The 26,711-nt window shown below is 68.6% G+C and overlaps 6 protein-coding genes and 1 non-coding gene across 11 annotated transcripts in view; 4 read left to right on the top strand and 3 right to left on the bottom strand.

Annotated features, from left to right (window-relative positions):
* Positions 1–413: 413 nt before the first annotated feature.
* On the top strand, positions 414–558 carry LOC120502947. The gene has a single exon (XR_005627620.1). It is a non-coding gene; the product is annotated as a U1 spliceosomal RNA (small nuclear RNA).
* A 1,046-nt stretch (positions 559–1,604) lies between these two features.
* ATRAID (all-trans retinoic acid induced differentiation factor) lies at positions 1,605–6,882 on the bottom strand. Its single transcript, XM_039710965.1, has 8 exons — positions 6,552–6,882; positions 4,754–4,806; positions 3,991–4,121; positions 3,656–3,727; positions 2,233–2,304; positions 2,050–2,171; positions 1,869–1,969; positions 1,605–1,784 (listed from the first exon to the last, which is right to left on the bottom strand). Exons 1-8 carry the CDS (start codon positions 6,880–6,882, stop codon positions 1,680–1,682), a joined length of 987 nt encoding a protein of 328 aa, XP_039566899.1. The 3' UTR covers positions 1,605–1,679.
* SLC5A6 (solute carrier family 5 member 6) lies at positions 4,812–10,597 on the top strand. 5 transcript variants are annotated; one of them, XM_039710942.1, is made up of 15 exons: positions 4,812–4,886; positions 6,827–7,265; positions 7,399–7,464; positions 7,540–7,591; positions 7,669–7,736; positions 7,827–7,981; positions 8,140–8,280; positions 8,416–8,514; positions 8,689–8,862; positions 8,944–9,011; positions 9,139–9,225; positions 9,338–9,528; positions 9,607–9,710; positions 9,775–9,896; positions 9,987–10,597. In XM_039710942.1, the coding sequence occupies exons 2-15, from the start codon at positions 6,936–6,938 to the stop codon at positions 10,580–10,582; spliced, it is 2,253 nt and encodes a 750-aa protein (XP_039566876.1). In that variant the 5' UTR covers positions 4,812–4,886; positions 6,827–6,935; the 3' UTR covers positions 10,583–10,597. The 5 variants fall into 5 exon arrangements, with proteins under 5 accessions (XP_039566876.1, XP_039566877.1, XP_039566880.1 ...); XM_039710943.1 differs by lacking the exon at positions 4,812–4,886 and adding an exon at positions 4,960–5,089; XM_039710946.1 differs by lacking the exon at positions 4,812–4,886 and adding an exon at positions 8,613–8,668 and having other exon boundaries at positions 6,792–7,265; positions 8,385–8,514; positions 8,750–8,862; positions 9,987–10,257.
* Positions 10,598–11,220: 623 nt separating this feature from the next.
* Positions 11,221–15,848, top strand: PREB (prolactin regulatory element binding). Its single transcript, XM_039710959.1, has 9 exons — positions 11,221–11,395; positions 11,829–12,035; positions 13,326–13,529; positions 14,138–14,218; positions 14,292–14,416; positions 14,841–15,014; positions 15,083–15,155; positions 15,223–15,382; positions 15,475–15,848. Exons 1-9 carry the CDS (start codon positions 11,261–11,263, stop codon positions 15,567–15,569), a joined length of 1,254 nt encoding a protein of 417 aa, XP_039566893.1. The 5' UTR covers positions 11,221–11,260; the 3' UTR covers positions 15,570–15,848.
* Positions 15,849–16,291: 443 nt separating this feature from the next.
* CGREF1 (cell growth regulator with EF-hand domain 1) lies at positions 16,292–18,475 on the top strand. The gene is made up of 6 exons (XM_039710958.1): positions 16,292–16,308; positions 16,810–16,912; positions 17,304–17,375; positions 17,509–17,579; positions 17,660–17,781; positions 17,860–18,475. Exons 2-6 carry the CDS (start codon positions 16,842–16,844, stop codon positions 18,394–18,396), a joined length of 873 nt encoding a protein of 290 aa, XP_039566892.1. The 5' UTR covers positions 16,292–16,308; positions 16,810–16,841; the 3' UTR covers positions 18,397–18,475.
* A 119-nt stretch (positions 18,476–18,594) lies between these two features.
* KHK (ketohexokinase) lies at positions 18,595–21,212 on the bottom strand. The gene is made up of 8 exons (XM_039710957.1): positions 21,018–21,212; positions 20,831–20,947; positions 20,404–20,538; positions 19,868–19,940; positions 19,556–19,702; positions 19,105–19,193; positions 18,879–19,036; positions 18,595–18,785 (listed from the first exon to the last, which is right to left on the bottom strand). Exons 1-8 carry the CDS (start codon positions 21,131–21,133, stop codon positions 18,700–18,702), a joined length of 921 nt encoding a protein of 306 aa, XP_039566891.1. The 5' UTR covers positions 21,134–21,212; the 3' UTR covers positions 18,595–18,699.
* Positions 21,213–25,726: 4,514 nt separating this feature from the next.
* Positions 25,727–26,711, bottom strand: part of EMILIN1 (elastin microfibril interfacer 1) — a 5,988-nt gene continuing 5,003 nt past the window's right edge. The window contains exons 7-8 of the mRNA XM_039710964.1: positions 26,464–26,598; positions 25,727–26,108 (exon numbers count right to left, since the gene is read on the bottom strand). Coding sequence (XP_039566898.1) covers positions 25,777–26,108; positions 26,464–26,598 — 467 coding nt within the window. The 3' untranslated portion in view covers positions 25,727–25,776. The remainder of the gene's footprint in view (positions 26,109–26,463; positions 26,599–26,711) is intronic.

Here is a 26,711-nt window from a genome sequence, read left to right as displayed (position 1 = left end):
GATTTGAGGAGAGAATTCCCAAAAAAATGGGATTTTGGGGAGAAAATTCCCCAAAAAATGGGATTTTGGGACCAAAAAATGGGATTTGAGGAGAGGATTCCCCCCCAAAAATGGGATTTTGGGGAGAAAATTCAAAAAACAAAGGGATTTTGGGGAGGAATTTCCCAAAAAATTGGGATTTGAGGAGAAAATTCCCCAAAAAAAAGTGTGACCCAGCGCTGTGCCTGCTGCCTCTGCTGGGCCTGGATCTGTGCAGGGTCTGGTTCTGTTCGGGGTCTGGATCCATTTGGGATCTGGATCTGTTCAGGATCAGGATCCATTCAGGATCCGGTTCCGTTCAGGATCAGGATCCATTCAGGACCCTTTGGGATCCCTTTGGGATCCATTCAGGATCCATTCAGGACCCGGTTCCGTTCAGGACCCGGTTCCGGGTGGTTTTCCCAGGGCGAGGCTCATCCCTTGCACTCCGGGTGTGCTGACCCCTGCGATTTCCCCAAATGCGGGAAACTCGACTGCATAATTTGTGGTAGTGGGGGACTGCGTTCGCGCTCTCCCCTGGTCTCGCGGTCAATGACAGATACAAGATGTGGAGTGGTTGTTCTCGTGGGGATCACTACACCTCTGACTATACCGGCCGCTGGATCCGTTTTCCTCCCGGTCTGCGGACGCTGCTGCCGCTCACCCCCGCCTTGGCCCGAGCGTGCGACTGCATAATTTGTGGTAGTGGGGGACTGCGTTCGCGCTCTCCCCTGGTCTCGTGGTCAATGACAGATATAAAACGTGGGGTGGTTGGTTTTTGTAGTGACCACTACACCTCTGATTCTACCGGCTGCTGGATCTGTTTGCCTCCCGCTCGTTCCCCGTTCCCTCCTCCGGCCGTGGGCGGTGACCCCGCAGCTGCGGGCAGCTCCCGGTGTGGACGCTGTTCCCGCTCACCCCCGCCTTGCCCCGAGCGTGTAGCAGCGCGTTTTCTGAAAACCACATTCACTCTGCTGTGAAAATTTCCAAAGTTTGTTAAAGGACAACAGAAGACAAGGACCATAGAGTGCATCTCGGCACTGAGCCAAGCCCACGCTGTTATCTTCGGGGTGCCCTTTAAATACCTTTTAATTACATCAGCCCTTTGCATATCCATAAACTAGATTACATATTCCAGGAACTATTTTACACGGTCCCTCCTCGGGTCTGCTTTTTAAGAGCATGTGTTTTCCTTGGCTGGGGTTTTGGCTCCTTCTCTTTATCACTTCCAGTCTGGGCCCTGGCCCACGCTGCCTTCCGATGGTGAGTGCTGATAGTTGGCAGGTCTGTACAGGTGTCCTTATCCCGTGTTCATTGGGTGTTATTCCACCCCAGCAGGCATTTAACACAAGCACACTGACATCAGCTATTTCACTATTACGTCTAAGCTTAATTAACAGTAGAAACATAAACTATATCTTTATTACAAAGTTACTTTAACCCTACACAGACAAACCCACTTTAATATTTCGAAAAGCCAGTATTATAATATGTACCTGTAACAGTGGGAGCTTGCACGGCCCCGTCCCGTGGGTTCCACCACTCACCCACCCTTCCCCCGGGAAGGACCCAGACGGACACACAGCGAGGAGCTGCAGCTTTATTGACCCCCAGAGCCCCCCGGCCACAGAGCCTCCAGCCAGGCAGGGTCCCTGCCCTGCTCAGGGCATCTTGGCCTTCCTCCGCTGGGTGCCCCACAGCAGCAGGGACAGCGACACGGTGGCAGCGCCCAGGATTCCTCCGAAGAGAAGCGTGGGGAAGGCGCCCTGCCCGGGACCAGGAGTGAGCATCACGGCCCCCGCAGCCCCTGCTGCTGCAGCCCGGGCGAGGGGCGTCCCGCAGGCTCTCACCTCACGCAGGCACTTGTAGCCGTGGAAGGGACCGTCACAGAGGCACTGGACGAGGCCGGGGCCGTCGGGGGCACACGCAGAGTTCTCAGGACACGGCCAGGCTGGCAGAGCAGGGCAGAGCAGGGCTCAGGGGCCGGGCCAGACCCCGCTGCCAGCCCCACGCACCCAGTGCCCCCCATACCGAGCGGCACGGAGCTGTTGCAGGGGTTCCTCTGCCCCTGGCACAGCCGGGTGCTCCTGTCCACCGTCACGTCCTGCCAGGCGTCGCTCCCTCCCGGGCACTGCAGCGCCGCCGGCACCGCGCTGGGGACACAGCTCAGCACGGGCCCCGCGCCACCCCCAGCCCCGGCCGCCCGGCACTCACAGCCTCTGCAGCTGGACGAAGCCCAGGAAGGAGCCACCGGGCAGAGCTGTCAGCGGGTTCTCAGTCAGGTCCCTGCAAGCACACAGACCTTCAGCCCGTGCAGAACCCCCGGCCTGGCAGCACCGGGGTACCCTGGCACCTCGGAAGCCCAGGAAGGAGCCACCGGGCAGAGCTGTCAGCGGGTTCTCAGTCAGGTCCCTGCAAGCACACAGACCTTCAGCCCGTGCAGAACCCCCGGCCTGGCAGCACCGGGGTACCCCCAGCACCTCAGGCAGCTCCCATGCCCTGCCACCCCCTGCCCACCCGAGCCCTGGCAGTGCAGCCCTGCAGCCAGGGCTCAAAGGTCTGCAGAGCTGCTGAGGGGCAGCTTGGTCATTAACAAAGACTCTGATGGGCTGAGGTGCCACAGTGAGGGACAGCTTGGTCATTAACAAAGACTCTGATAGGCTGAGGTGCCATGGTGAGGGACAGCTTGGTCATTAACAAAGACTCTGAGGGGCTGAGGTGCTACAGTGAGGGGCAGCTTGGGCATTAACAAAGACTCTGAGGGGCTGAGGTGCTACAGTGAGGGGCAGCTTGGGCATTAACAAAGACTCTGAGGGGCTGAGGTGCTACAGTGAGGGGCAGCTTGGGCATTAACAAAGACTCTGATGGCCTGAGGTGCCATGGTGAGCGGCAGCTTGGTCATTAACAAAAAGACTGATGGGCTGAGGTGCCACGGAGAGGGGCAGCTTGGTCATTAACAAAAAGACTGATGGGCTGAGGTGCCACGGTGAGGGGCAGCTTGGTCATTAACAAAAACACTGATAAGCTGAGGTGCCATGGTGAGGGGCAGCTTGGTCATTAACAAAAACACTGATGAGCTGAGGTGCCACAGTGAGGGACAGCTTGGTCATTAACAAAAACACTGATGAGCTGAGGTGTCACGGTGCCCTGAGGGCCACCACGGCTCACTGGGCTCATCTGGACACCGCGCCCTGAGCCCGGCCAGTGCCCTGGACGTGGCTCCTCCCTGCCTTCTGTCTCTCCAACCCAGGGGTGAGGACACTGTGGGACTGTGGCAAAAGCCAAGGTGTGACCATGTGGCTCCTCTCACCTGCCAGCACGGGCCCCCACTGGCTGTCCTGTGACAGTGCACACCATGACAGCTCCAGAAGGATCTGTCCCCTGCTCCCCTGGGCACAGGGCTGCCGGGACAGACAGGTCCCAGGGCTCCCCGTTCAAAACTGGGGGTGGTTTCTGTTTGGTCACACCCTGTGGACTGACAGCCACGAGGGCAGGGAGCAGCCAGTGGCCCTGGGACCAGCAGGGCACGGCTGTGCTGGCCCCGGCCCATGGGAATGTCCCCCCAAACCTGCCCCAATCCCCTCTGCCAGCCCGGCCCGGCTCCTGGCAGGGGCCAGAGGGGGCCCGGGGGACTCACAGGACGATGGCAGCAGTGGCCTCGGCCAGTCCCGGGGGAACGCTGTGCAGGGAGCAGTTGCTCAGGTCCAGCCTGGGAAGGGACAGTGCTTGGGGACACAGCAGCATGCCTGTCCCCCACCCTTGCCCCTGACACCTTTGTGACCCCCAGCACCCACCTGCGCCCCCCGCACCGCCCAGGATGCTCCAGCCAGGCATTCCCCAGCCCCGCCATTCCCCTGGCACCGCTGTGGACCCAAAACCCATCCCGGCACCTCCAATCCCCCAGCACCCCCTTCACGTGGCCCCCGACCCCCCAGCACCCCGATTCGCCCCCAGCCTGTGCATCCCCCGTACCCCAGGAGCCGCCCCGGGGACGTGCCCCGCTCCCGGCAGCAGCGCCCGTCGCTCTCGGTGTCACGCCGGGACTCACAGAACCGGGACACGAGGGAGCCGTTCCGCGGCGGCCCCGGGCACAGCCCGCACACCTGGGGAGGGCGAGGGGGCACGGGCAGCGCGGGCACAGGGGCACCCCGCCTCCCGAGCGTCCCGCCACTCCCGAGTGTGACCCGAACCCCCGGTACCGCCGCTCCCCGGAGAAGGAGAACCTCCCCGGCCTCGGGGCAACCCACGGCTTCCCTCCGAGCACCTCCGAGCCGGCACCCCCGACCTCAGGACACCCCCGACCGGGGACTGACCGACCCTCGGTTCCCCCGGGCACTCCCGAGCCGGGCACTCCCGAACCGGGCACCCCGACCTCAGGACAGCCCCGACCTCAGGACACCGACCCTCGGTTCCCCCGGGCACTCCCGAGCCGGGCACTCCCGAACCGGGCACCCCGACCTCAGGACAGCCCCGACCTCAGGACACCCCCGACCGGGGACTGACCGACCCTCGGTTCCCCCGGGACCTCCCGAGCCGGGCACTCCCGAGCCGGGCACCCCCGACCTCAGGACACCCCCGACCGGGGACTGACCGACCCTCGGTTCCCCCGGGCACTCCCGAGCCGGGCACTCCCGAGCCGGGCACTCCCTGACCTCCCGGCTCCTCTGACCCGTGACACCCCGTGCCCCCCGGAGCCCCCGGTTCCCGTGGCCCCGTTCCCGTCCCCGCGGCTCACCGCGGCCCCGCGGGCGGCCCGGGGCAGCAGCAGCAGCAGGCGGAAGCGGCGGCGGAGCGGCCCCGCCCGGCCCCGGCGTCATCCCGGCGCGCCCCGGCTGCGGCGGCACATGGGGAGAGTGCTGCCGCCGCCGGTGAGTGTCGCACCGGGGCAAGGTCACCGCCGGCACCGGCACCGGCACCGCGCGCTCCGCGGGCAGCGCGGCCGCGGCTCCCGGGATGGGACACCGGGGACGGGGAGCAGGACCCCGGGATGGGGACACCGGGAACGGGGAGCAGGACCCCGGGATGGGACACCGGGGACGGGGAGCAGAGCCCCGGCATGGGAGCACGGGAGGCAAGGAGCAGAGCCCCTGGCTGCGGGCACCGGGAACACCGGAGAGGGGAGCAGAGCCCCGGGATGGGGGCAGCGAGGACGGGAAGCAGAGCCCCGGGATAGGGACAGCGGGGACAGGGAGCAGAGCCCCGTGTTAGGGACAGCGGGGACAGCGGGGAAGGGGAGTGGAGCCCCTGAGAGCCCCGGGATGGGGACACCGGGGACAGCGGCGGCTCCAGCGGGGTCCCGAGTGCGCGGGGTGACGAGGAAGGCTGCGATGGAGCGTGAGGAGCGGGGCACCGGGGCAGGCAGGCTGGGCACGGCAGGGACAGGGACAGGGACGCCCCAGGGCCGGGAGAGCGGGACCCGGGGCTGCGGCTGCTGGGTTTTGTGGGGCACATTCTGGGGCCGCCTGGGTGAGGGGCAGCAGCCCCCAGAGGGGTGAGGAGGCCAGCAGAGTTGGGACCACCGGGGGTGGGGTGTGGGGGCAGCAGAGCCCGGGGCACCGAGGGTCTGGGGCGCGGGAGCCTTGGGCCGGGGCCGTGCCGGAGGCTGGGGCTGGGCTGTCCCCGCCGGGGACGCGCTGTAACCTCCCCTGGTGTTTAGTCTGCACCGGGGAATGTGGGGGTGACCTTGGACCCTGGCCATGAGCTGCTGCACGTGGAGCCTGTCCTGGTCAGGGACAGGCCGGGGCTGGTGGTGGCAGAGACACTGCCCTCTCACCCCATTCCCCTCCCAGACGCCGCTGGCGCTGCCGCGCTGCAGAGCCCCGTGCCAGCTCAGCTGCCCCCGGCCCTGCGGCGGGCAGGCCCAGGCAGGCTGTGCCAGGGCTGCCAGGAGGGGCTCAGCCTAATCCCACCAAGCATTCCCCAGGCAAGCATTCCTCCAGGGATCATGGTGGGCACTGTGCCACTCCCTGGCTGCCACCCCTGCTCCAGATTTGCCCTCCCTGTGCCCCTAATGGTGGGACAGAGGGTCCCCCGCAGCCTGCACCCCCTCCCAGGCCAGGAGGGGGGTACCCACAGCCCTGCTGCTCCCAGGTGCCGCAGTCCCACAGCTCTGGATGTCCCTTGGAAGCGGGGGCAGGCAGGGGCAGCAGTGTGCCCGGCTGTCCCCTCCTGCTGCCCAGGAGCCGGGGCAGGGGCAGCGCACAGGGGGCTCTGGGGGATCCCTGTCAGCGGGTCAGGGTGCCAGGGCCGGTGCGTGCTCAGGTGTGTGCTGCACCTGGCTGATGCCCGTCCCCAGGCTGCCCCCTGCCCGTTCCTCCGTGCTGGGGCGGTTCTGACGGCCCTGGGCTGCTGGGGCGGCTGGGCTGGGCTGCCCCTGGCGCTGGTGGGACCGGCGCTGCCGGCTCTGGCGGGGCTGTGCCGTGCCGGGCTGGCTGGGCCAGCCTGGCTTCGGCTCGGGTGGGAGTGGCACTGCGGGCTCAGCTCCGGGGGTGGTCGTGTTGGGTTTGGCTCAGGTGGGACGGGCTGTCCCGCACCGGAGGCGGCTCTGTTGAGCTTGGCCTGTTCTGCCGGGCCTGGCGGTGCCGGTGCTGCGGGGGGCCCGGGTGGGACTGTTTTTGCAGCCATTGTCTTGGTGCTCTTTGAAGACTCTCCAGTTTCCTTCAGCGGGGCAGGTGGGGTGGCCCGGGGGGGCCAAGCCCGGCCCAGAGGGAGGAGGAGGAGGAGGGACGGCCGCTCTCCGCGCTCTGGGTCCTTGAGGCTGAGGCAGAGCGAGCGAAGGTCCCCGCAGCACTGACACGTCCCTCCGCAGCTGCCGGGGCCGGGCCGGGCCGGTCGGGACGCGCAGCCGGGCTCAGGTGTGCCCATGAGGCCGGCGGGGCGGCGGGGCAGCGGCGGGGCGGCGCGGGGACACGCTCGCCATGGAGTTCACGGCCATCGACTACAGCATCTTCGCCCTGCTGCTGGTGCTCTCCTCGGCCATCGGGCTCTTCTACGCCCTGAGCGGCGACCGGCAGCGCACGGTGCAGGAGTTCCTGCTGGCCAACCGTGACATGGGCTGCCTGCCCGTGGCCCTGTCCCTGCTGGCCTCCTTCCAGTCAGCTGTGGCCATCCTGGGCGTGCCGGCTGAGATCTTTCGCTTTGGCACCGAGTACTGGTTCCTCGGCTGCTCCTATTTCCTGGGGCTGCTCATCCCCGCGCACATCTTCATCCCCGTCTTCTACCGGCTGCGCATCACCAGCACCTATGAGGTGGGCACGGGGAGGGCATGAAGGACACGAGGAGGGCAGAGGGGACACGGGGAGGGCAAGGGGGACACGGGGAGGGGGCTGTGAGGAGCACAGAGCACCCTGCAGTCAGGTGCCCTGACCTCTCTCCTCGCAGTACCTGGAGCTGCGCTTCAACAAGACCGTGCGGGTCTTTGGCACCATCACCTTCATCTTCCAGATGGTGAGTGGGGCCGGGGCTGTGGGGCTGCAGGCTCTGGGGGCTGGCGTGGCTCAGCGCTGCTCTCCCTCCCCACAGGTCATCTACATGGGGGTGGTGCTCTACGCCCCCGCTCTGGCCCTCAACGCGGGTACGGTGAGCTCAGGTGTGGGGCAGTGCCAGGGGGCTGCTGCCCCTCACCCCGTTAATGCCCTCTGCCCCTTCCAGTGACGGGCTTTGACCTTTGGAGCGCCGTGCTGACCATGGGGCTGGTCTGCACACTCTACACCACGCTGGTGAGTCCCTGCGGCCGCGGGTGCCCGTGCCCTGCCCTGCCACGTGGGCACGGTCACCCTCTGCTGACGGGCGTCCCGTGTCCCCACCAGGGTGGCCTGAAGGCCGTCATCTGGACAGATGTGTTCCAGACGCTGGTGATGCTGGCGGGGCAGGTCGCCGTCATCGTGGTGGGCGCCTGGCGGGTGGGGGGCATGGCCCGTGTCTGGCGCGTGGCTGAGCAGCAGGGCAAGATCGCCGGCATCGAGTGAGCCATCTCCCGGGACCCCTGTCCTGCCCTGGGGACACCTGGGGCAGCCCGGACTGGGGGAGAGGGACCCCGGAGTGGCGGTGCGGGCCACCCCGGTACCCTCTTTCCCATGGGGCATGGTGAGGTCACCACGAGCCCCCTGCTTGTCCCCGCAGCCTGGACCCCAACCCCCTGGAGCGCCACACCTTCTGGTCGCTGTCGGTGGGCGGCGTGTTCATGATGCTGTCGCTGTACGGGGTGAACCAGGCGCAGGTGCAGCGCTACCTGTGCGCCCGCAGCGAGCGCCAGGCCAAGCTGTGAGTGGGGCTGGGCTGGGCCCCCGCACCTGGGCTGGGCCCCCCGCCACCCCCCGCGGGCCCCCCGGCACCCCCCGAGTCTGACAGCCCCGCGGCGCCCGCAGCTCCTGCTACGCCGTGTTCCCCTGCCAGCAGATCGTGCTGTGCCTCAGCTGCCTCACGGGCCTCGTCATGTTTGTCTACAACCTGGAGCACCCGCTGGCGCCCAGCCAGCGCCCTGCCTCCCCCGACCAGGTGGGTTAAGAGCCCCTCCCGTGTTCCCCTGCTGCTCCCAGCCCCGCACTGACCTCCCGCCACAGCTGGTGCTGTTCTTCGTGATGGACGTGCTGCAGGACCTGCCGGGGCTGCCCGGGCTCTTTGTCGCCTGCCTCTTCAGTGGCGCCCTCAGGTGAGTGGGTGGTGGCTCAGGTGTCCCCAGGTGTGCTCAGGTGTCCCGGCCGAGCCCCCTCCTGCTCCCTGTCCTCCCCAGCACCATCTCCTCCGCCTTCAACTCGCTGGCCACGGTGACCATGGAGGACCTGGTGCGGCCGCACTTCCCCGGGCTGTCGGAGTCGCGGGCCACGCTGCTCTCCAAGCTGCTGGGTGAGTAATGGGGGCTGGCCGCGGGGCTGGCGTGGCGGGGGGGTCCCCAGCACTGCCGTGACACCCCGCTCCCCTCCCCAGCTCTCGGTTACGGGCTGCTGTGCCTGGGGATGGCATACGTGTCCTCCATGCTGGGACCCGTGCTGCAGGTAGGCACAGGGCTGTGGCGCCCCAGACGGGGTGGGGACCCCGGCTCTGGCACCCCAGACGGGGTGGGGACCCCGGCCCCGGCCCCTCCAGGGCACGGGGCTGGTGCTGAAGGCTGTGTCCCCACAGGCAGCCATCAGCATCTTCGGCATGGTGGGGGGCCCGCTCCTGGGGCTCTTCTGCCTCGGCATGTTCTTCCCCTGCGCCAACCCCACCGTGAGTGTCCCCGACCCGGCCGGCGCCCCCAGCGCCGAGTGGGGGCGTGGGGGAGCTGTGGGGCACCCCGAGTCCGCACGGGGACCAGCGCCCTTCTCTGTGCCCGCCACAGGGAGCCGTGGTGGGGCTGCTGGCCGGGCTGGCCATGGCCTTCTGGATCGGCATCGGCAGCTTCCTGCAGAGCACAGCGGGGGCCAAGGGGGTGTCCCCCGCCAACAGCACAGCACTGCCCACCGTGGGCAACCTCAGCGCTGTCCTGGCCACCACGCTGCTGCCCCCCAGCACATCGGCACCCGCCCCGAGGTGAGCGAGGGGGGCTCGGGGGCTGGGGGTGCGGGGGGTGAGGTGCCCTGCACCCCCTGCTGACGCCGTGTCCCCCAGCCCCACGGGGCTGCAGCGCTTCTACAGCCTGTCCTACATGTGGTACAGCGCCCACAACTCCACCACCGTCATCCTGGTGGGGGTCCTGGTCAGCCTGCTCACCGGTGAGTGTGGGGGGCGCGGGGGCCGCCGCGCTGCCCCCGCCCCTCTCACACCCTGCGCCCCCAGGCCCCACGCCGCCGGCGGCCCTGGACCCCCGCACCATCTCCCCCGTGCTGCCGTGGCTGCTGTGCTGCCTGCCCCCCAAAATCCGGCGCTGGCTCTGCTGCGGGGCAGCCGGCTCGGCCCAGGTGAGGGACAGGCTCCCAGCACCCCGAGGGCCATGGGGGCACCCCGCTGCTGCCTGCCCTGTGCCTGCCCTGCCCGCTCTGTCCCCACAGGCCGCCGGGCACGCGGGCACTGCAGAGAAGAGCCATGGGGTGCCCAACGGGCTGTCCCCCCCCGGCCCCGAGCAGGGCGAGGAGGGACAGGGCTACGTCCGCAGCGCGGGTGCCCCCATCTACGCCGTGCAGGAAACCTCCTTCTGAAGGCCTGGCCGGGGATCCACACCCGGCTGGGGCATCCTCAGGCGTGCCGAGATGGGCGGGTGGGCGGGCTGCCCCTCCGGGGGCTCTGGGACCACGGCGGGGGGTGCGGGAGCGGTGCCCCTCTGCAGCCGGGGCGCTGTGCGGTGCCCCCGGCCCAGCCAGTGCCTTACACACCGCTCAGGGGCCGGGCTGCCCCGCCCCGGGGTGCCCCGCGCCCCCCAGCCCCGTCACCCCCTCGTGTTTGGTGTTCCCCAATAAACGGTTCTGGAGCACAGGCCTGGAGGGTCCCATGGAGCTCCCTGCTGTACCCCGGGACCCCCTGGACCCCCAGGGGGCTGTCCCTGCTGTACCCCGGGACCCTGTCACCCCAGGGGGCTGTCCCTGCTGCTCCCCGGACCCCCAGGGGGCTGTCCCTATGTACCCCAGGACCCTGTCACCCCAGGCGGTGAGTGGGGTGTCTGCAGTGCCCCCCAGGAGCCCACAGGGTACCGACACTGCCATGTCCCCAAACGCTGGGGTATTCCCACCGTCCCCCACAGGGACCCCATTTCTCCAGTCACTGGGGTCCCCATGGAGCTACAGCACCACCGTGTCCCCAGCTATTGGGGGTCCCCCAGTACTGCCCCCCAGGAGCCGCCGTGTGTCCCGGCAGTGTCCCCATGTCCCCCGGGTCCGTGTCACCGGCACCAGGCTGTCCCCTTGTCCCCTCGTCCCCTCAGCACCGGGCTGTCCCCGTGTCTCCCCGGGATCCCCCGGTCCGTGTCCCCCCGGTCCGTGTCACCGGCACCGGGCTGTCCCCTTGTCCCCTCAGCACCGGGCTGTCCCCGTGTCCCCCCGGTCCGTGACCCCCCGGTCCGTGACCCCTACGTGCCCCCAGCACCGGGCTGTCCCCGTGACCCCCGGTCCGTGTCCCCCTGGTCCGTGTCCCCCCGGTCCGTGTCCCCGGCACCGGGCTGTCCCCGTGTCCCCCCGGTATCCCCGGTCCGTGTCCCCCCGGTCCGTGTCCCCGGCACCGGGCTGTCCCCCCCGTCCCACGTGACCCCGAGGCCACGCCCCCTCCCCGGTTAGCCACACCCCCGGCGGGTAACGGGGCGTGACGCAACGGCGGGTGACGTCACGCCGGTGTCATGGCGCCCCGGCGGCCCGCCGAGCTGTACCGGGCGCCGTTCCCGCTCTACACCGTGCGCCTGCACCCGCGGCGGCCGCTCGCCATCACCGCCGGCGGCGGGGGCGCCGCCAAGACCGGCATCCGCAATGGCGTGGTGCGGGGAGCGGGCACGGGGCGGCGGGGAGCGGGGCGCGGCAGGCCGGGGGGCCCGGGGGGGGCCCGGTGTGGCGGGGGGTGTGACACGGCGGGGCCTGGGGGGTGTGAGGGGCCCGGGAGGGTCTGACACGGCGGGGCCTGGGGGGTTCGCGGTGTCCGGGGGTCCCGGTGTCCCGGGGTCCCGGTGCCTAGGGGTCCCGGTGCCCGGTGTCCCGGTGCCCATGGGTCCCGGTGCCCGGGGGTCCCGATGTCCGGTGTCCCGGTGCCCATGGGTCCCGGTGCCCGGGGGTCCCGATGTCGCGGTGTCCGGGGGTCCCGGTGCCCGGTGTCCCGGTGCCCAGGGGTCCCGGTGCCCGGGGTCCCGGTGCTGGGGGTCCCGGTGTCCCGGGCAGCCCCGCGGCGGGGCCGTGACCGCTCCCCCCGTTCCGCAGCACTTCCTGCAGCTGGAGCAGATCGGCGGGCAGCTCAGCGCCTCGCTGCTGCACTGCCACGACACCGAGACCCGCGCCACCATGACCATGGCGCTGGCCGGGGATGTCATCGCCGCCGGGCAGGACAACAGCTGCCACATCCTGCGCTTCAGCCTGCAGGAGCCCGAGGCCGCGGGCAGCGCCGGGAAGGACGGTGAGACACCCTGCGCCGGCATGTGCCCCCGGGCTGGGCTTGGGGAGGGCCCTGGAGTCCCCTCCCGCCCGCCTGGGTGCTGTGGGGGCATGAAGGGTGTTGTGGAGATAAGGCATTCTGTGAACAGCCCCGTGCCCACCCTGGAGCTCCCCTGTGCCTGCCCTGAATCCCCTCCCCTCCTGCGTTGGGTGGGTGCTGTGGGGGCATGAAGGGTGTTGTGGAGATAAGGCATTCTGTGAACAGCCCCGTGCCCACCCTGGAGCTCCCCCGTGCCTGCCCTGAGTCCCCTCCCCTGGGTGCTGTGGGGCAGGACGTGGGGTCCGTGGGGTGGCTTGGGCATGGGGCACTGCCTTGCACCCCTGCCTGCCCATCCTGACCCTTTTCTCTGTGCTTGCCCTGGGTACCGTGGTGAGCTTTGGGGAGGGACACTGCCCTGGGGCTCCCCCGTGCCCCCCCACCCTGGGATGCTGTGGCCATAGTGTGGGGGGCTGTGGGGTGCTTTGGGGCCGGGGTACAGCTGTGGACCTCCCATGCCCACCCTGGACCTTCCCTGCGCCTGCCCTGGGCGCTGGAGGGCAGGGAGTGGGGGAGAGCTGAGGGTCTGTGGGGTGGCTTGGGGATGGCATTGCCCTGAACCCCTGCATCACTGTCACGGACCTGCCCCCTGTGCCTGCGTGGGGTGCCGTGTGAAGATTTGGGGTTTGGGCACTGTCCTGGAACCCCCTGCCCCCCCAGTGCCTGCCTGGGGTGCTGTGGGGAGCTCTGGGGATGGAAGCCCTCCACTGCCTCTTGCCTGCCCTGAGCCCTGACGTGGAGGGCCTGGGTGCTGTGAGGCAGGGTGTGGGGAGCCATGAAGCTGTGGGGCAGTGAGTGGGGAGCCTGGGTGCCATGGGCAGTGAGTGGGGAGCTGTGGGTGCCGTGAGGCAGGGCATGGGGAGCCTGGGAGCTGTGGAGCAGTGAGTGGGAAGCCATGGGTGCTGTGGGGCAGTGAGTGCGGAGCCGTAGGTGCCATGGGCAGGGAATGGAGAGCCTGGGTGCCGTGGGGCAGTGAGTGGAGAGCTGTGAGAGCCATGGGGAAGGGTGTGGGAAGCTGTGGGGCAGTGAGTGGGGAGCCGTGGGAGCCATGGGCAGGGCCTGGGTGCTGTGGGGCAGGGCATGGGAGCCGTGGGGCTGCGGGGCAGTGAGTGGGGAGCCATGGGGCAGGGCATGAGGAACCTGGGTGCTGTGGGGCAGGGTGTGGGGAGCCTGGGTGCCGTGGGGCAGGGCCTGGGATCCGTGGGGCTGCGGGGTGCTCTGGGCAGGAGCAGCACCCCGCAGCCTGTGCCAGCCCGTGCCAGCCCGTGGCAGCGGGGGCCGCGCCGGGCCGGGCCCGCGAGGTGCGCGTGGAGAGCCTGCAGCGCGTGAGAACCGACTTCAGCCCCGACGCCCTGCAGAAGGCCGTGCGCTTCAGCGCCGACGGCGCCCTGCTCGCCACCGGCGGCGCCGACGGCTTCCTGCGCCTCTGGGAGGTGGGCACGGCCACCGGGACACGGCTGGGGGCACGGGGAGCGTGGGGAGCCACGGCAGGCACGGGCAGCTGGGGGACAGGGGATTGATGGGCAGGCGTGGGGAGCTGGGGGTTGTAGGGAAGTGGATGTGGGGACAGGGGATTGAAAGGCAGGCACGGGGGGATGTGGGGGTGTGGGAGAATTGGATGTGGGAACAAAGGATTGAAGGGCAGGATGGGGAGCCAGGGTGGGCACAGGAACAGGGGTGGGCACAGGCACCAGGGTGGGCAGGGGGAGCTGGGGGGACATGGGGGAGTGGATGTGGGGACAGAGGATTGAAGGCAGGCACGGGGAGCTGGGGAGATGTGGGGGAGTGGATGTGGGGGAGTGGATGTGGGGACAGAGGGTTGAAGCGCAGGTATGGGGAGCTGGAGTGGGCACAGGGATCAGGGTGGGCACGGGGAGCTGGGGCAGACATGCAGGAGCAGCCATTGTGCCAATGGCAGCAGGCATTGGGCAGGGACAGTTGGGAGCACCCTGTGCTCACCTAACGCTGCTCCCCCACACCTGCCTGGGACCATGGCAGGGCCTGGCCCTGCCCGGTGCCCACACCAGCTCTGCCCCTGCAGTTCCCCAGCATGAAGAAGACGTTGGAGTTCAGAGCCCACGACGGGGAAATTGAGGACATCGCGCTGGGCCCTGACAACAAGGTGGGTGTCAGGGGCTCCCCGGTTCCCTGCCCTGCAGGAGAGGGGCCTCAGACCCCTGTGCTGTGTGCAGCAGGTGGTGACGGCGGGGAGGGACTTCCAGTGCTGCGTGTGGCAGCAGGACCAGCTGGTGACAGGGCTGCGCTGGCACGAGAACCTGCCCGGCATCCCCGACAAGGCCTATCGCTACCAGGCCTGCCGGTGAGGGCTGGGCTGGGGCTGGGGGCTGCACACGGAGCCCTGGGGGCAGATCAGAGGGCTGGGCTGGGGCTGGGGGCTGCACACGGAGCCTGGGGGCAGATCAGAGGGCTGGGATGGGGCACTGGGACTGGGCAGGGGGACAGGGAGGGCTGTTGGGGCTGGGGACAGGGCAGGGCGTGGGGCTAGGCTGTGGGTCATCAGGGCTGGGTCACGGGGCAGGAGGTGGGGAGGGGCTGCTGGGGCTGGGAATGGGGCACCCCTGCCTGCTGCCCTGCTGCCCTGCCCCGTCGCTGTTCCTGCTGGGTCTGTGGGAAGGGCTCTGTCCCCTGGGCTCTGCTGTACGGGGAGGGGGCTGGGTTGGGTTGGGGCAGTGGTGGCGGCGAGGGGCTGCACCCCACGTGCCCCCGTGGCCCTGTCCTGGCAGGTTTGGGGCCGTGGAGGGCAGCGCCGGGGCCCTGCGGCTCTACACCGTGCAGGTGCCCCACAAGCGGGAGCGCCGGCCCCCGCCCTGCTACCTGACCAAGTGGGACGGGAAGAGCTTCCTGCCGCTGCTGACGCGGCCCTGCGGCTCCGAGGTGGTCTCCTGCCTCTCCATCAGGTAGCCCGGGGCCGGTGGGCACGGGGTGGGGGCCGTGGCAGCCCCCGCTCACTGCTCTCCCCCCGCAGCGACTCGGGCACCTTCCTGGGGCTGGGCACAGTGACGGGCTCCGTGGCCATCCACATTGCCTTCTCGCTGCAGGTGAGCCGGGCAGGGCTGGGGGCAGCGCCGCCGGCCCCGCAGCCCCTCACCTCCTGTGTGCCCCCAGAGGCTGTACTACGTGAAGGAGGCCCATGGCATCGTGGTGACCGACGTGGCCTTCGTCCCCGAGAGCCGGCCGGGGCGGGAGCTGCTGGGGGGCCACGAGGCTGCCCTGCTCAGCGTGGCCGTGGACAGCCGCTGCAAGCTGCACCTGCTGCCCACCCGCCGTACGTCCGGGGGCTGCTCCCGGGGCCGGGCTGCTCTGCTCCTGCTCTGCAGGGGGGGCTGCAGCCTGCTCTGACCCCTCCCTGTCCCACAGGCTCCCTCCCTGTCTGGCTGCTGCTGCTGCTCTGTGCCGGGCTCATCGTGGCCACCATCTTGCTGCTGCAGCTCGCCTTCCCAGGCTTCCTGTAGCCCCCCGGCCCCCGGAGGGTCCCGCTGGCACCAGGAGCGACCCCCCAGCCTCCTCCTCCTCCCCCACACAGACTGTGAAGGACACGAGGGACCAGCCTGGCCGCGCTGTCCCCGCTGGCGCTCGGGGAGCAGGCGCGTCCAGGGAGCCCGCAGGGCCCGTCCCTGTGGGACCGTGCTGGCAGCAGGGCAGGGCTGGCCCGGGACAGGGCCGTGTCCCGCCCCAGGAGAGGGGGTCCCGCTCCCCCCGCCCTGCTGCTGCCATTAAACTGGAGCATGAAGGCAGTGCTGTCCGCGTGTGCTGGGGGAGCGGCTCAGGGCATGGCCCCCGGGACCGGTGTGCCCTCGGGGCTGCTCGGGGGCACGGGGCTGGCTGTCCGGAGCCCCCGGGGCCGTGCGGACCAGCACGGGCCGGCCCCGGCCCTCGCCCGTGCTGCTGCGGGGCCCGGGGGTCGGTGACGCTGGGCTGGCCCGGGACCGTGGGGGGCTCGGGGCGTCTCACCCACCGCCGTGGCCCCGTCCCTGCTGCGACCACCAGCCCATCCCGGGCCCCGGTTTGGACGGGCCGGGTCCCGGTTACCCCGGCGCTGCCCCGGGGCACCTGCGTGCGGCTGAATCCCTGCTCCCCGCGGGCCGGGCCGGGCCGGGCGGGGCCGTTCCCGGCCGCGGTGGCAGAGCCGAGGCGTGCCGGCTACGTGGCCCCGGGGCGGGGCAGGCGGCACGGACACGCGAACGGGGCTGGGTGCGTGGGTACCGGGGGGGAGTGGGTACCGGGGGCACCGGGTCGGTGTGCGGGGTGACTGGGGACCGGCAGTACCGGCTCGGTGTGCGGGGTGAGCGGTACCGGCTCGGTGTGCGGGGTGAGTGGTACCAGGGGGCACCGGCGGTACCGGCTCGGTGTGCGGGGTGAGTGGTACCAGGGGGCACCGGCGGTACCGGCTCGGTGTGCGGGGTGAGCGGGTACCGGGGACACCGGCAGTACCGGCTCGGTGTGCTGGGTGAGTGGTGCCGGGGACACCGGCGGTACCGGCTCGGTGTGCGGGTGAGTGGTGCCGGGGCTGCGCTGGGGGGGCAGCGCCGGCCGGCCCCACGCGCTCCGCGGTCCCCACGCACCGTCCCCGCCGTGCTGGCACCGGGGCGGCTCCCGGAGCCCCCGCCCCTCTCCCCGCGCCGGGTTCCCACGGGCCGTGCCCCCGACCCCCGGCAGGGCCCGCCCCGACCCCGGTGCTCCCGGCCCGCGCAGCCCGAGGTCGCGGCAGGAGGGAGCCGCCGGTGATGCCGCCGCTGCTGCTGCTGCTGCTGCTGGGGCCAGCGGCGTGGGCTGCCCCCAGGGCCGGCTCCAACAGGTACGGGGACACAGGTCTGGGGACAGGGCAGGGGGACACTGTTAAGGGAAGGCAGAGTGTGGGGGCACAGTTAAGGGAAGGCAGAGCTTTGGGGACACAGTTAAGGGATGGCAGAGTTTTGGGGACACAGTTAAGGGATGGCAGAGTTTTGGGGGGCACAGTTGAAGGAAGGCAGAGCTTGGGGGCACAGTTAAAGGAAGGCAGAGCTGTGGTGTTTCCAGGGGCACAGGTTTCCAAGGGCACTGCAAGGTGGCTGTGGCAGGGCAAGCACAGGGGTCCGAGCTGCACAGTGAGGGCTGGGGCCCGTGGATCGGCAGGGGCCGTGGTGGGGGGCGTCAGGCGGGGGGGCAGCCCCCCGGGGCACAGGAACCAACCCCTGTCCCTCGGCCAGGCCCGAGCCCCCCGTGGCTGCAGTCGTGGACCCGTACCCTGACCCACTGAGCCCGGAGTCGCCTGCACTGCTGTGAGTCCCTGCCCTGGGGACCCCCACAGCACCGGGACCCCCACCACGGCCAGGGCTGTGCGTGGGGCTGGGGGGCACAGGGCTGGGCGGGGGGCATGGACAGTGCTTCCCACCCCAGCCCTGCTCCCCCCAGGCTGCTGAGGAGCGCCGTGCGGAGCCTGGGGCCCCCGGAGCGGGACGTGGAGGCCATGACACGGGAGCAGGGTAAGGCCACCAGGGCGAGATGGGGGCTGAGGGGCTGGTGGGGCCAGGGACCCCGCCCCACAGCACCCCATGCCCCACAGCCCTGCTCTACCTCTTCGTGCTCCACGACCACGACCAGAGCAGGCGCCTGGATGGGCTGGAGCTGCTGCAGTTACTTGGCACGGTGCTGGCACAGGCTGGGGGGCAGCCTGACCCTGACATGGTGGGTCCCACAGGGATGGCTCCTCGTGCCCCGCTGAGCCCCCGGGCCGAGCCCTCATCCTGTTCCCCACCCCCCTAGGTGGCTGCACTGGTGGACCAAGCTCTGGCAAGGCAGGACCTGAATGGGGATGGGCTGCTGGACCCCTCTGAGCTGCTGGACCCCCCCGAGGTGCTCTTGCCTGGTCAGGACAAGGGTCCCCCAGAACAGCCCCCACTAGAGCAGCAGGCAGGGGTTGGGGCTGTGCCTGGCGGGGGCACGGAGATGCCAAGGCAGGACCTGGGGTTGAAAAGCCCAGGACAGGCAGCCACTGAGCCTGGAGACCCCCAGACTGGAGACCCTGAGGCTGGAGACCCCCAGACTGGAGCCCCTGAGGATGGAGACCTCCAGACTGGTGCCCCTGAGGAAGAAGACCCCCAGACTGGAGCCCTTGAGGATGGAGCCCCCAAGATGGAATCCCTTGAGGTGGAATCTCCCAATGCTGAGGCCTTGGAAGCAGAAATAATTCCTGAGGCCAAAGCCCCCAGTACTGATACCACAGAGGAAGAGGAAGCCCCTGAGGCTGAAGCCCCTGAGGAGCAGGCAGCCCCAGCCTGGAGGGACCATGGGGAGGGGTAGGCACTGGGGGCTCTGGGATGCTACTCCCTGCCCTGCTCAGGGCACAGAGGGGCAGGGGATGGCCAAGCAGGGCTGGGGTGGTGTGCTCCCCTCTGTAACTCATTGGATGCAGAAATAGAGGCACTGCTGGTCACTTGGCTGTGGTCAGTGCATCCCCGGGGCAGTGGGACCCCAGCCAGGGGACACAGGAGGCAGCAGTGGTGCAATGGGGTTTTATTGGGGATGGCTGGGTGCGGTGGAGATGTGCAGGTGCTGCTGGGTGCAGTGCTGTGCCTGGGGCTGCCGAGCTCTCCAGGCACACGCTCAGACAATGCCATCGAAGCCCTGGATCCCACATTTCCTGCCGGCGATCTGGCAGCCGAAGGTGAGGGCATCCTGCAGGCTCCTCCCTGGGGATGGGGCCCGGGATGAGACGTGGCCGTGCCGTGGCCGTGCCAAACTGAACCACGGCCGTGCCGTGGCCGTGCCACGTCTGTGCCCACCTTCTGCGAGCGCAAAGATGACGGCGGCGTTGAAGGTGTCCCCAGCCCCCAGCGTGTCCACGACGGACTCCGGGGGGAAGGCGTCCGAGTGCACCAGCTCCCCGTCGGGCCCCAGGGCATCGGCGCCCTCCTCAGCCCAGGCGCAGATCAGCGTGGCCCTGGGGGAGTGCGAGGTGGGTCTGGGGCACGCCGTGTGCCCCCCGGCCCCTCTCAGGTGCACCCCTACCCTGGCTGGATGCGCCCCCGCAGCCCCCGCAGCGCCTCGGGGGCCGACTGGTACCCGAAGTGCCGGGCCAGGTCCTTGCTGATGAACACCTGTGGGAGAGGGGCTGGGGCGGGGGCAGCCCCGGTACCCCCAGCCAGGTGCGGTTACATCTGTGCCCTGGCGGCGTCCCCAGACCCCGCCTGCACCCCTAGATCCAAACCCCGCACCCCTGCAGCCCCCGAGCCGGACTCCCCCGGACCGGGACTCCCAAATCCTGCTGGGTCGTGCTCCCTGCAGATCTGCCCGCTCCCGTCCCGACCGAGCCCCCGCCACGCCTCTGGCCCCGCCCGGTGATCGGAACAGGCGATGGGGACAGGCCATCGGGACAGGCGATGGGGACAGGCGATGGGGACAGGTGACCGGGACAGGTGACCGGGAGAGGTCATCCCGCCCCATCGCCCCGGCCCCGCACCACTTGTCCCCGCCGCATCAGCGGCAGCAGCTCCTCCCGCGGCTTCTCCAGCTCCACCGAGATCCGGACCCGCTGCCCCGGCGCCGCCGCCCGGTTGTGCCGCTCCACCCGCTCCAGCATCGCGCCCTGCTCCGCCGCGTTCCGGGCCTGCGGGCACGGCACGGCTCCGGCATCACCGGGGCACCGCCGCTCCCGGGGATGCTCCCTCACTGGGGATGTCCCCAGAACCCAGGAGGGATTCCCTCCGGGCCCAGGCTCACGTACAGCCCCGGGGGTCCTCCAGACCCTATAAGCCCCAGAGCCCGGGCTCACCTCGAAGTGGATCCACCTGTACTGGGACAGGTCGACCCGCTCGAAGTCGCGGGCTGTCACGTCAGGCAGGTTCCTGTGGGACGGAGGCCAGGGGCTGATGGGGACCCTCGGCCTGGCACGCGCCCGGGGCGAAGGGCAGCCCCGGGGGCCGCCGGGGCCCCACGCCACCGGGACAGAGTCCCCGAGGAGGCGCTGCCTGGGTGAATCATTAATGCCGGCGCCGGGACCCTGAGCTGGACTCGAGGGACAGCGCAGCGGTGGCCGCGGGTCAGCCGTGCCCCACAGCCCTCCGGCACGGCCGAGGGAGCCGCGTTATCCCCACCGGGCCGTGCCGGCTGTCCCGCACTCGGAGCGGCCGTGCGGCGATCACCCCCGGCCCCGGCAGCCGGAGGTGACAGGGCTGCGGGGACACTGGCGGTGACAGCGTCTGCGGGGTCACGGCCGCTCGCCCCATCCGGCAGCCCCGGGCAGGCGGGGGACCCTCGGACCGGAGCCGGCGGAGGGCAGCGCTGCCCGGGGCAGGGGCCGGTCCTTACGTGTCGTGCAGGACGATGGTGCGGGAGCCGCTGGCGGCGTTGACGAGGCAGCAGGCGCAGGGCACGGCTCCGCGGGGCTGCCAGGCCACGTGCGCCGTGTCCACCCCCCGGCGCTGGAAATCCGCCGCGATGAAGCTTCGGGGGACAGAGAGCGGCGTGGGCGGCGGGCGGGCGGCGGGGACCGGCGGGGAGCGGGAACGGCGGGCAGCGGGGAACGGCGGGTAGCGGGGAACGGCGAACGGGCAGCGGGGAACGGCGGGCAGCGGAACCGCGAGCAGCGGGAACGGCGGCCAGTGGAGAACGGCGGGCAGCGGGAACGGCGGGCGGGCAGCGCGCCGAGGGTCGGCAGCAGCGCGGAGGGGCCAGTGAAGGGTCGGGGCGGCGGGGCCGGTGCCCCCCCGGTGCGGGAGCCCCGCACCCCACTTACTCAGCGGCGGGCCCGGGGGCCAGCGAGCCCATGAAGGCGCAGGGCGCTCCCAGCAGGGCCAGCACCGTGCAGGAGTTGGAGGCGTTGCCGCCGCGCTGCCAGCGCTGGGACACGCACCTGCGGGGCGAGAGGCTGCGCTGGGCGCGGGGCCGGCCCGGGGGCGCCGCGGGAGCCCCGCTGCCCGTACCTGGTGTCCGAGTCCTCGGCCGGGAACGCCTCCACCACGCTGATGATGTCCAGGCACACCAGCCCCACGCACAGGATCCGCCGCTTGCCCGCCGCGCCGCCCGCCGCTGCCGCCATCCCGGGACCGGGGCCGGGGCCGGAACCGGGACAGGGACAGGAACAAGGACCGGGACAGGGACGGGGACACAAACAGGGACAGGGACAGGGACAGAACCGCGCCGGGCACGGGCAAAGCTCTGGCCACGCCCCCTCGCGCCGCCGCCAATCAGCGGCCGCAGCCACGCCGGGCCCTCGGAGGGCGTGGGCATTAGGACACGCCCATGGCCACGCCCCCACTGTGCAGGGAGCGCGCGCGGCGGGACAGACAGACGGACACGGGGACACACAGGGACAGACGGACACGGGGACAGGGACACACAGGGACAGACGGACACACGGGGACGGGGACAGACGGACACGGGGACACACAAGGACAGACGGACACACTGGGACAGGGACACACAGGGACAGACGGACACACGGGGACACAGAGGGACAGACGGAGATGGGAAAAGGGACAGGCGGACACCAGGACAGGGACAGACGGACACGGGGACAGGGACAGACGGACACGGACACACAGGGACACACAGGGACAGACGGACACAGGGACACACAGGGAAATCGACACACGGACATGGACACACAAGGACAGATGGACACACAGGCACAGACAGACACACGGACACACAGACAGACACGCGCCACCGCCATGACTCGGGAAAGCCCGCGGAGCCCTTTGGTGACCCGGGCGTGACCCGGGGCCGGTCCGGCCGGGCTCAGCCGGGCTCAGCCGGGCTCAGCCGGGCTCCCGGGGCCAGCAGGAGCCCCGGGGCTGCGAAATCCCGGGGCAGCGCCGGTGCCGGTCCCGGGGCTGCGAAATCCCGGGGCAGCGCCGGTGCCGGCCCCGGGGCTGTGACCCTGCAGCGCCTCAGCCTGACTGCAGCGTTTGCTGCAACTCCTGCACCGCTGCGAGAGCGCGCACCCGAGCAGCCCGGGGGGAGCGGGGGTCTCACCGAGGGGCGAGGGGCTGAGGGCCCCCGGAAAGGCCCGGCAGGCTCTGGGGTCTGGGGTCTGGGGTTTGCACAAGATTCCTGGGCAGTGGCGGCTGCTCCGTGTGTGTGTGTCCAAATTCCATTAATGAATTGCATTTTCCTACGTGTCAATTTGTATTGGGTGAGAGGGCAGCAAACGTGCACACAGTATGGAAAGACTTTTTTCCGGAATGAGGAGAACTTGTGGCTGTTCTTGAGGAATTGCAGCACTTTGTGCATAACTGAAACCACCACCTGTGCCTGGCTTGCTGCACTGGCACAGCAGCAGGAAACTGAATTTAAAAATCAATATTATTTATATGAACTTGGGGGAAACTGCTCCATTTCCTTCCAGGAGGATGTTCCAAGGAAAAGGAAAAGGAAGAGGAAAAGGATTCTGGTGCCTGATGGTCTCTATGGCCATTTGTGGAGCAGGGAAGGAGCCCTGTGATACCCAAAAAAATAAAATGAGAAAGCACTTTTAAAGGGAAGGAAGGAAGGAAGGAAGGGAGGAAGGAAGGAAGGAAGGAAGGGAGGAAGGAAGGAAGGAAGGAAGGGAGGAAGGAAGGAAGGAAGGAAGGGAGGAAGGAAGGAAGGAAGGAAGGGAGGAAGGAAGGAAGGAAGGAAGGGAGGAAGGAAGGAAGGAAGGAAGGGAGGAAGGAAGGAAGGAAGGAAGGGAGGAAGGAAGGAAGGAAGGAAGGGAGGAAGGAAGGAAGGAAGGAAGGGAGGAAGGAAGGAAGGAAGGAAGGAAGGGCTGTATTAATCCTTTTAAAAGGGTGTGGTAAATATAGTTTTAGACTAGAGCATAATATAAAATAGAAACTACGCAATGTAAGATACTTTTTCTAACTAGCTCAAAGAACAGATAAGATAATCAAGACATTTTTCACACAGAGATAACAGCAACAATACACAAAAGTCCCAAAGAAAATAATTATTGTCTCCTTATCAGGAAGAACCAGACTCCTTCCAGACTCCTTCCAGATTCCGAAAAGCCAATCTAAAATACACATTTTTCACATTCAGGAAGCACCTTTGCTGTGCCAGGGCTGTACCCCAGCTGGGAGCAGCCTCTGGGATGGAGACTGCCCCACCCAGCACGTTAACCAGCAGCTGACATTAAACGACTTTTGAGGATCCTTTGTGATTTGAAATCGATAACCATTTCTGCCCTGTGAAAAATGTGTATTTTATGATTGGCTTTTCTCAAATATTACAATGAACATTGTGTGTGTTACGTTAGAAAGTTGTGCTGTATCGATTTTCTTAAGTAGTGTGTTAAATATAGTTTTAGGTTAGGAAGGGCACAGAGTGCAGAGCCCCAGGAGAGGCTGAGGGAGCTGGGAAGGGAATGGACAGGGACAGTGGTGGCCTGGGCGGTCCTGGGGGTGGTCAGGGATGCTCCATGGGGTCAGGGGGCTTTTCCGTGATTCTAGGAGTGGTAGGAAGACTCTCACACCCATTTTCCTTATGAAACCCTTTCTTCTCATGGTCAGGAGGACAATGATCCTTCTGAGGCTGGTAAATCCTAAAAGGAGCCACCAGGAATCTCTGCTTCCCTTTGCACGGGCAGAGAGGGGCCAGAGCCGCCGCTGCCCGGGGTGAGCCCGGGCTGGGACAGGGAATCTTCCAAGGGGACACAGTGAGGGACAATGCAGAAAGGCTGAGCGCTTCCCAGCTTTCAATTCCCTCCTCTCCAGGAATTGCTGTCACGGCTCTGGATCTCCACCTTCTGCTGACAACGGGAATGCCATCCCAGAGAAACAATTCCCCAAAACCTCTGCTCACGCTGGGATTTGCTGCCAGGGCAGAATGAGAGCCTGGCTGATCCTGAGGTTCAGCTGACAAAAGTGGGTCCGGAGAGAAACAATTCCCCCAAAACTCTGCTCACGCTGGGATTTGCTGCCAGGGCAGAATGAGAGCCTGGCTGTGAGCAGGGATCCCACTGATCCTGAGGTTCAGCTGACAAAAGTGGGTCCGGAGAAGGCCCCAGAGCTGCTGCAGGGCTGGAGCCAGGCTGGCAGAGCTGGGGGGGCTCACCTGGAGAGGAGAAGGATCCAGGCAGAGCTCAGAGCCCCTGGCAGGGCCTGGAGGGGCTCCAGGAGAGCTGCAGAGGGACTGGGGACAAGGCTGGAGGGACAGGACACAGGGAATGGCTCCCAGTGCCAGAGGGCAGGGCTGGATGGGAGATTGGGAATGAGGAATTGTTCCCTGGCAGGGTGGGCAGGGCTGGCACAGCTGGGGCTGCCCCTGGATCCCTGGCAGTGCCAAGGCCAGGCTGGGCACTGGGACCCCCTGGGACAGTGGCAGTGCCCCTGCCGTGGCAGGGGTGGCACTGGGTGGTCCTGGAGGTCTCTTCTCACTGAAAGCATCCTGGGTTTAACAATATTTTCTCTCACATTTTTACACATCACCAGCAGCAGAGCTGCATTAACAGAACCAGCACTGCCCTGTCCCACACCAAGCCCCATGAGCTGTTAAAGAGCCCAGACACAGACAGACAGACAGACAGACAGACAGACAGACAGTGCCACTGGTGCTCACCTGACGATGGCACTGGAGATGCCCAGAGCACCCGAGCACAAAGGGCTCAGTCCCAGCCTCACCATTAATGAGCTCCAGGACAGCGGGGGCACAGGCTGGGGCTGGGTTCCCCCTCTGCCTGGCCCCAAATCCGATCTTTCCGCACCAAAACCACTCCTGAATCTCCAAGGAGGATCCAGTGCCCCAGACCCAGCCTGGAGCCCGTTTCACACCGACACGTGGGACCCCCCCACTCCACCCTGCCCCTGCAGGGCACAGCGCTGGCACAGCACCCCGAGCCCCCCGGACCCAGCAAACAGCCCTGGAGGAACGGGGCACCCGGGGCCACCCCACAGCAGGGCTGAAACACCCCCAGAGGGGCATTCAGGAGCACCACAGGGCCCCCCGGGCAGGAGCCTGCCTGCCCCCCCCAGGCCAGCCCCCTCACCTGGGGGCACGGGGGGCCCGGAGTGCCCCGGCACAGCAGGACACAGCACCGGGGGGGTCCCAGCACCTCCCACCCCAGTCATGGCACACCCAAAACAGTGGGAACCCCCTCCAGCCCCCCCAGACCCCACCCTGCTGTGCACAGGCTGGCACTGCTGGGCTGTGATGGAGCTCGGTGACATGGTGACACCTGGCAGCTCGGTGACACAGTGACACCCAGCAGGCTGGTGACACGGTGACACCTGGCAGCTCGGTGACACCCTGCAGCTCGGTGACACCTGGCAAGTCAGTGACACGGTGACACTGGCAACTCAGTGAGACAGTGACACCCTGCAGCTCGGTGACACGGTGACACCTGGCAGCTCGGTGACACCCGGCAGCTCGGTGGCATGGTGACACCTGGCAGCTCGGTGACACCTGGCAGCTCAGTGACACCTGGCAGGTCAGTGACACAGTGACACCCAGCAGGCTGGTGACACAGTGACACCCTGCAGGTTGGTGGCACGGTGACACTCAGCAGCTCAGTGACACGGTGACACCTGGCAGCTCGGTGGCATGGTGACACTGGCAGGTCAGTGACACGGTGACACCCTGCAGGTTGGTGACACGGTGACCCCCTGCAGCCAGCAGCCCCCTCTGGGACGGCGAGGGCGGGCGGGTGCAGATAAATAACGGGGCGGGGGGGGGTCCCGGCGGGGCCGGCCGTGCCCCGCGGCCCTAGGGCTCCTCGGGGCCGTAGAGCAGCGCGGCGCTGAAGGCGGTCAGGGGCTCGTCGGGGGCGTGCGCCAGGCGCCCCGACACCAGGTCCACGCAGAGCGTCTCGCCGGCCGCCAGCGGCAGCAGCAGGCTGAACACGCCGAGCGCCCCGGGGCTCGGGCCCCGCGCCGCCACCGGGCCCTTCTCCAGCCCCTCGGGCTGGAACCCGGCCGAGTCCAGGCGGGCGATGCCGTGGCCGGAGCGGGACAGCACGGCCTCCAGCGCCTCGCCCCGGTGCCCCGTGAGCACCGCGCTCACCAGGTACCGCCCGGGCACCGGCGCCGTGAACGTGCCTGCGGGGAGAACGGGGCGTCACGGAGCGGCGGGGCCCCGCGCCCCCGGAGCCGCATCCCCAGGTCAGCGGGGATCCCGGGGCGGGCACGGCACCGCCCCAGAGCCCCGGCTGCCCTCACACGGCATCGGGGATCCCGGGGCGGGCACGGCACCGCCCCAGAGCCCCGGCTCCCCTCACACGGCATCGTGCACCCGTGAGTGCCTGCCCACAGCGCGACATGCATGACCCCAAAAGCACCCCGCAGCCCCAGAGCTCCCCGCAGCCCCAGCGCTCCCCGCAGCCCCAGAGCACCCCCCAGCCCCAAAAGCACCCCGCAGCCCCAGCGCTCCCCAGCGCAGCCCGCGGGCCCTCACCGGTCTCGGGGTCGTAGGCGCCGCCGTCGTTGAGCAGCACCTGGTCGAAGGGCACGGTGCCCGGCTCCGAGCGCTGCGAGCTCAGCGCGGCCGAGAAGGCGACGCGGGGCACCGAGCCCGGCTCCCCGACCGCGCCTGGCACGGGGCGGGTGAGGCACGGCTGCGCCCCTTCCCTGGCCCCCTCTGCGGCCCGGCAGCCACCCCCCAGCGCCCCTGCACCGCCCCTGCACACCCACGCCCCCCTCCAG

This window comes from Passer montanus, unplaced genomic scaffold, assembly GCF_014805655.1.
Source record: "Passer montanus isolate IOZ18808 unplaced genomic scaffold, ASM1480565v1 scaffold239, whole genome shotgun sequence".
NCBI lineage: Eukaryota > Metazoa > Chordata > Aves > Passeriformes > Passeridae > Passer > Passer montanus.
The sequence above is the reverse complement of the archived record's forward strand: the minus strand, read 5'-3'. Positions and strand labels throughout refer to the sequence as shown.